Source organism: Nycticebus coucang, chromosome 8 (genome assembly GCF_027406575.1).
Source record: "Nycticebus coucang isolate mNycCou1 chromosome 8, mNycCou1.pri, whole genome shotgun sequence".
NCBI classification, from domain to species: Eukaryota; Metazoa; Chordata; class Mammalia; order Primates; family Lorisidae; genus Nycticebus; species Nycticebus coucang.
In genome coordinates, this window is record NC_069787.1 from 73,988,225 (window position 1) to 73,996,488 (window position 8,264).

The window sequence follows — 8,264 nt, forward strand, 5'->3', positions numbered from 1 at the left end:
ACATTGTCAAAGGCTTTTTTTGGTGAAGTTTGGGTGCAGCTCTGCACCAAGTGCATTGCTTAGGGAGCGATGGTAGACTGGAACTTATCCTCCACTCCTTCAGTTCTGCGTCTGTGAACAATCTGTAAAACTAGACCTAGCAACCCCAAACCCTTGTTTACTGAATTAAGCAACCTGGTGTCAGAAAAACCCACGTAACTTTCTGCCCTCATCCTACACCCTGGGGAAGAAGCTTTCATATGATCTACAGGCGGAGGGAGGGGAGTGGGGCCTTGGTGTGTGTCACACTTTATGGGGGCAAGACATGATTGCAAGAGGGACTTTACCTAATGATTGCAATCAGTGTAAACTGGCTTATTGTACCCTCAATGAATCCCCAACAATAAAAAATAAATAAATAAATAAATAAAATAAAGATTCTTTCCACTCTGAAATTATTTAACCCAATTGTAATCTGCGGGCAGATAGAGCTAAGGAGTGAAAGTCAACCCATTAGAAGCTTAACCCTGCATGGTAGCTGGGATAGTAGCTGAGGTCATTATTTGGACTGGACTAAGCAAAGTAACATATAGTAAAATGACATTTGTCTAGTTAAGCACCTATTATGTATATATCACTCTACCAAAAGAATAAAACATGGAAGTAAAATATACTCCTTATTCTCACCAGTTTATAATTTTGATGGGGACATGAACAAGAAGGAAAAGAAGGGGAAAAGAAAAAGAATAAAACTTCATTGACCTCTTAACTGTCTTATTTCCTAGCCAATAAGGCTTATGTGAACAGACTTGGTGAAAACTACAAGAAATTACAGCCTAGATATCTTGGGTACAGAGTAGAGCAGTGATTTTCAACTGGTGTGCTGTAGTGCACCGGTGTACCACGAAAAAATTGTAAATATCATTAATTATTTTCTAAAGAAGTTCAAAGCATGGTAAGTGTGTATATATATATATATGTTTGTTTTTCTCTTTCTTTGATCAACATAATGTATGTGTGCTGAGGAAATTTAACTGTAGGGTCAAATGTGCCATGAGATTAAAAAAAGGTTGAAAAACACTAGAGAATCACATATTTATTTACTGAGTTAAGGATGAATCTCATGGTCATTCAGAGGGGATAGAATTACTCAAATTATCTGTGTAACTCAACATGAGCCAGACATTAAGAACTAGGTTCCAAGCTCATGGGGAGCACTGCATCTTTGGGTATATCTAGGGTACACTTTTATTATTTATTGCCTTAGAATAAAAAAAAATTAGAACAAAGTCTTGTCCTGTTAACCTTTAGTTCAATGTAAACAAACTGTCTCTGGCTCAAATATGTATCTGTGTGGAAGTGGCTGAATTTGACAATCTTATTGGTGCAATGTACTTTTGCAATTTCTTTTGAGACTGGCTTATATTTTAAAGTTGGAATCTTTTAAAGAGGTCTCATTGGAAAAGAACACAAAAGATTATTGCAAGGTTACTTAGATATAATGACCACACTTATTCAATTTTTTTTACAGACCATAAAGAGGAATGAAGAATGTCCGTCTGAAACTTTGCCTTGAATAAAGAAACTTCATTGAACAAGAAGTTGGCTTCCAGTTTGCACAGGCGTCAATGGAATGCTTTTTTTTTCTTTTTAATTTTATACTTTACCCAATGAAAACCAAGTTTTTATGTGCTGTGCAAATAGTTCCTTCATGTGGTTTGACAATTTATTTTTGCCATCATATTTTTAATTAAAAAAAAAAAAAATCCCAGAAGAGGAAAAAAAAAAAACTGTAAGACAAAACATTGAAGGTTGACATTTTATCTGGAAGAACATTTGAATTCAAATTTTGAAGAAGCTGTAGATAGATTTTTTTTTTTTTTTTTTTAACAGAAAACCGGATGTCAAGAGGTGGGCAAACAGAATGGAAACAAATTGTCTTCCTCAATAATTAAGCTACTCTGTCTCTCTTTTATTCTTCTTGTTTAAATCTAGTGGGTTGATTTTTGTATTTTATTTTTTCTTAGAAATATTTAGGTAAGGTTTATCTTGAATCTTAATTGCCTTAATTTTAAGGACGTCAAAGGCTCTCGAGGCAAGCTGTCAACGTCTTGTTTAAAAAAATCAAGAGAGAATTGAAATATTGTGCCAGCTTTAGCTGGTACAGAAGTTTAAGACTGAGTTTTTAGGGTGAAAAAGAAACTGTACAGTTTAAATGAAAATGTTTTTCTTCATTTGAAGAAAATTTGTTGATAAAAGAAACCAGGGCAACTGCAAGAATTGGGGAAATGCTGGGACTTTTCATGAACTTTGTCTGAAGTGTTGACACGAATCACTCTAGAAGGCTAAAACATTTTACAGTAAAGTTATTAATGTTGGTTTAAAAACAACTGCATTAGAAATAATGCGTGTTTGGGAGGCAGAATGCAGATTTTTTTAATTTACAAAGCGTGATTGCTAGCAAAAGCATTAGTGCTTTTTATCTGCAGTCTTTTTTATGAGCTTTACAAAGTTTTTAGTCAGCTTTGCTTGTCACATTGCAAAACTTAGCTTAAGAGCATTAAAAAAACTTAAGTAGATAGGAGCTTATGGTCAAAAAGTGCAAAAAAATAAAAAAAAAACAAAAAAAGCAATAGGTAGAGAAATTGTTGACAATTTCTGTAGTCTTTCCTAGTTGTGATCAAATTCAGCCTATGGATGGCCTATTTTATACCAAAGATGAAGTGACACCCTATTACAGTCCAGAGGATAGAGGTTGTTTTTCTTTTCTTTTCTTTTCTTTTTTAAAAAAATTTATTTGACCCACATGGCCGGACCAGTTCTTATTTTGTTGTTTGTTTAAACTATCTTCCACTGGTGTTTTACATATTGCAAAAAACAAAACAAAACAAAACAAAAAACAAAAAAAAACTTTGCTTTCCTTTAAATGCATATTCATTGATAGTAGAAGCTCACACTTGCTGTGTTCAGCAGTTCCAGCGTGAAGCATTCTGGATGCCGACTGATAGAACCAAATGGTTTGAATTCTGTGAGCAGTTGCTTGCTAACTGTCTTGAGTAGTGAAACCTGTATTAATGGACACCAATAAGCCAAGACATTTGTCTAACAGGTTGACATTTCTTTATCTAAAATTTGAACTAAAGACCATTTCTGAACCTGGTCTGAAAGGTCACTTGTCAAAAAAGCTTAAAGATAGTCTGTGAAATGGTGAGTGATCTCCTGAAAAGATGTCATTGCTTTTGTAACAACAGTCTTCCTTCTACATTTCAGCACCTCTGCTTTTTGTCTTTTCACCTCAGTCTTTGTCATTGTCAATAGCCACCTTGATTTTGCAATTGGGGAGGAGGTATCTTCTTTTTGCCTGTTTTCACTGTATTTTCATATCCAAGTGTTGCCAGAAAGACAGACAACACAGACCTTTTTATTTCATTTAACTCTCTGAGGCAAGAAGGACCAATAAAATTGAGGATTCTCTTGGAATTTAAGGATGCTCTTAAGATGCTAGTTGACAATCAAGAAAGTGAATGATTTATATAAACAAGCACCAAAAGAATAAGTTTGATCAATCATTGAAGCCAAAGTGGGCATATTTGCATTCAAAATGATGCAAAACTTTGTCTAAAATAAATTAAATTGACTTATCTAGAAAATATATCTACATTTTTGATTCATGAAATGTGTGTTCAACCTGTACAGTTTTGCTGAAATTAAAGAGTGGAGTGTGGGATGGAATTTTTTAATTGAACCATTCACTAGATTGCTTTCACAATGAACTATTTGAATCAAATCTGTAAAACTTCTTCCACAAACTAAGGAAGTCACAGAGACCTGTCTTAGCCCAGAAGAAAGAGGGAAATGTGTTAAGTGTACTATATAAGAAAACAGGGTAGGTTTTTAAAAACTAAAATTTTAAAGATAAATCATATTCCCTTTATATCAACATGAGTAACAAAGTTGACTCAAGGGAAATTGTTAATATTCCACTATTTATATAGACCTGGTTTCTCTTATTTGCAACCCCATGAATTAGAAGCTGAAACCAGACAGTGACTCCATATCTTTGTAGCCAAATTAGAAGCAAAGTGTCTGCAGGAGAATGTAGTATGTGCTACAGAGAAATCCAAACTGGTCACAACCATTTTCATTATGATTCTCCATGCATTAGAGAAAACGCTAAGATTATGTATACTTTCTTCTGTTTTAACCTTCAGCTTCCCATTCATTGTAAGGGTGGCACTTAAGTTTTATGTTTGAAAAGGGCCCTCAGTTTCAGGGTTTTAAAAAATATGTATGGAAACCATATTTTCTGTTTTTCTTTTCCACTCTCTGAACTCTTTGTATAAATAAGGATTATCCTGGGCATAATTCATTTGAATATGAAACCAACATGCTTTATTTTGTTTCTGTCAAAAACAAAAAACAAAACCAAAAACACGTATTAATGTGATACAAAGAAAGTCTCATTTACACAATCAGCAATGAGGCTAAGAGGTAGCTACCATGTGGCTGACGAATGTGCCTAGGTAACTTCCTGTTTCTATTCAAAACTGCTGCTTTATTTATACATTTCTCAGCTATGAAATTTCAATAATCTTGATTTTTTTAAGCCACTTCATATATAAGGAAATTACCTGTCATTTTACCTATCCATATATGTTTTGTGTTTTGATCATTTATGTCATGCCAGTTTATAAATTATATTATTTCAAACCAAAAAAGGAAAAAAATGGAAAAATGGCATATATTCAACATACCCCCTCTCGTTTCCTGTCATCTTAGCTAAGAATTGTTTGAAGAGCCAATTATAGGGGAGAAAAAAGCATCAACAGGTAAGCCGCATTACATTGTATGAAAACAAAGCAAACCAAATATCTGTTCAATGAAGCAGATGTTAGGATTCTAATTAATGAACAATATATGTATGATTGTAGTCTTATTTAGGACTATAATTTTTTTTTAATTAAAGTTCATTTTTTATGTATTCTGGATCACCAGATTTTTAAGCATTTATTCAGATGTTTCAGTTTTTCCTTTTAATTGCCAACACTTAGCCCAAACATCAAGAAGCAAACTAAAGTCAGAATCCAAATTAGATAAACACTGTCTCATCCAAACTCTAGTTACATGATCAATGGCAAGGTGGATTTTCTTTTCATAATAATAAGGTGTCAGGGGAGGCTAACTGGGAGCTCCCCAAAGACAACATAATAGACCATATGTGAATTAATGGTAATACTAGCAGGTGCTGAAGACAGTTTGTCCTTGAATGCTAACATGTCTCAAATATTGCAAATAATGTAATATTCTTTAAAAACATGCTCTACCTGACTCCAGTTTAGCCAGAATTAATTCATTTCTTTGGTAGATTTCAATAGTTACAAATGTGGTCTTCATATTTCACATGAATTACTTCTTCTGGTGACCTTAGCAGAACCACCACATTTGAAAACATATGACTCACTTCCACCTTTTTCTAATGAAAAATTGCATGGTGTTAAATAAACTTCTATTAGATGGAAGTATGAAAACTGAAGAAGGCTGGATGGAATAGGATGTTCACATTATTTCACTATGCCTATAAAATATGTTGTTGACCCCCTTGCAAAACTTCTTTAAAATCACTTTCAATCCATATATAGCCAAAAAAGTACTTCATTTTCCAAAAAACAAGACTTTATCTCAATCATTAGGATGTATGCCATATACCAATATACATTATATAGTGGCCTAAAGTTTTCTTTAATGAAAAGTGAAATTTGATTTAAATAGGACTCTTACAGTCTTCTTCATAATTGAGAAGTTTCAATAGGCTGTCTAGACAGATTATGATGTTAGTAAGAGACTAAAAGTACATTTGACAATTCAGTTCATTCTTAATTTGAGTTCATGAACCACTGCAGATGAGCTGATAAGCAGAGAGGAAATTCTTAAGTGGGTATCCAGTGATAATTTTAAATAGGATTTTAAATCAAGGAAAGAAATAATAATATATACTACATGTAACAACATTCAGCATATTTGAGGAATCATACAATGTAATAAAGTTTAATCATGTCATAGAACCTTGATTTTTACTATTTTACTATTCTCACTATTACCTCTACTATCTACAGTAGAGGTAAAGGGTGAGATTTTTGTTTTTCATATTATTGTGGCTGGCATGCTTCAAAATTTTGAGCTAACTGATGGTTTCTTACCTCAATCTGAGGGATTGGCAGAATTTAAATAGGTTCATTGACTCTATACACAATACTCTTCCTGTGGGAAAGTGATAATGGGATTTCATTAATGAGTCAATCTGTTTAACAAATAAAATCCACTGTGCCATTAGAAGACCTTGGATCTGACTCAAGTTTAGCATTTGTGACCAAACATTCTTAAATATGAATGTGGTCCCTTAATCCAAATGTGCTTGGTCATGGCTTTTTTTTTTTTTGGATTACAAAGAGTTCAAGAAAATACAAAAGCTTAGTACAAAATCCTCAAGGGGCCCCAGGGACCTCTTAAGATGTGGGGAAGGGAAGTTCACACCAGATGAATGATTTCTTTTATCTTTTGTTTTATACCAAAACATATGGATGCTTACTGTTGCAAAAAGGGATAGATGACTTTCAATATTTATTTCTGGTTATTTCTTGGAGGGAAAATAATGTATCAAGAGAAATTTGTTCCACTCAGAAAGCTTTCAAGCTGAAGCAGAAGTGCAGTCAAGCTTGGAGTCTTCAGCAAGCACCACTACGCCACTGAGTGGCACTTGGATTTTCTTATTCTTTCTCTAATTCTGACTCGTGCATAAATACAGTCACTCTCAATTTTTGAAGGGCTAATTATCTACTTTGTGAATATATTTTGTCATTTCTTTTCAACTTTTAGGGCTTGGGCTCCTTTATTAGCATTTCTCCTAGAGGATGGACAAAAAAAATTGAAAATAAAACTCAAATCAGATTATTTTGTTTCTTATTAAGTATTGATTTATCAAGGGAGTTTGAAGTCATTGGTGAAATTAATATCGATGCATTATGCATCATGAATTTTGGTTATCCATAATGTCTTCTTCCCATCTACCACAAATAATTGAGAGTTAGCTGTATTCTTACAGAATATAAAAGAAAAAAAAAATAGAGCTAAAAAATGTGGCTTCCATAAAAAGAAGTTTTGATTTTATATACTCCACTAAATTTAAACGAGTAGAACAAGTCAATACAATTTCTCTTATGAGACTATAATAGTAGTTTTTGATTTAATGTGTGCTCTTATTCCTATCTTAAATATTTGACAAAAAAGTAACATTGCTTTTGTTATTTTTTGACTTTGCATATTTGTTTTGAGGCTAAATGACTTTGACACTCCAGTGGATATTTTTAATGATTATATCAAATTTTTAAAATGTCCTAAGTGTAACTTTAGTGTTATACTTTGCATTTTAACCCCTCTGATCTCAGATTATTAAGACTGATGCTCTGTTCTCCTCCCCCAAATATATTATTTCTGCATGTATTCAAAAAGGAGTTATTTCATACTTTTCAGGAACTATAAGAATTATTTCAAAGAGACACTTGAAAAAGTTTTCTCCATTCTGGAAATAACTACTTCCATTTATTTAAAAAGAAAAATAAGAATATATTGGAGTCTTAATTTTTAAAAATGTGAAAATACTTGCTATGAGGTATCTCTCATCTACTAAGAACGGGACACAGCTTCTTTTAAATCCCTATTTCAGGCCATATTAGATTTCATGGAACTTCTGAAACATCATTCAATTTGGGGCTTTATTTAAGAGCATTTTTGTATTGCTGTCACTGACTGTCATGGAAGTTCTGTAATTCTAAGGTGTTTCTGGTTTTATTTTTAATTTTTTTCATCTGTACCACAGTCAAGTTAGATACCATTTCCCCCATTCCTTGGGCTTTCTGTAGATCAGTGGATGTTAGGTTTAAACTTCTGTTTTCTTTGATGAAGCTTTCAATAAAAAATGAAAATAAAATCAATCAAGTAGGTCTGTTGTGGTTTTTCTGCCTTCTTCCAGAGACCAATGGGGGAGGAGGGCGGATAGGAGGGAGTAGGGTTTATATTTAACCTGGTACAGTACTGGAATTCCTCAAAGAGAGGATCATCCAGTGTTGACAAAAAAGAGAGAGAGGAACATTCTCTTCATGCAAAGCAAACTGAGAAAGCCACTGTGGGTTCTTATGGGGAAATAGTTCAACCAGATCTACCCCGGCCTGCCCCTACTCTCCCTAATTCTTTTTTTTTTTTTTTTTTTTTTTGTAGAGACAGAGTCTCAC

The 8,264-nt window shown here is 33.3% G+C and overlaps 1 protein-coding gene across 7 annotated transcripts in view; it reads left to right on the forward strand.

Annotated features, from left to right (window-relative positions):
- RBMS3 (RNA binding motif single stranded interacting protein 3) overlaps positions 1–7,968 on the forward strand; it is a 793,177-nt gene extending 785,209 nt beyond the window's left edge. For all 7 annotated transcript variants that reach the window (XM_053599626.1, XM_053599630.1, XM_053599631.1 and 4 more), the window contains one exon: positions 1,511–7,968. In XM_053599626.1, the coding sequence (XP_053455601.1) occupies positions 1,511–1,517 (7 nt within the window). In that variant the 3' untranslated portion in view covers positions 1,518–7,968. The remainder of the gene's footprint in view (positions 1–1,510) is intronic.
- The last annotated feature ends 296 nt before the right edge of the window (positions 7,969–8,264 follow it).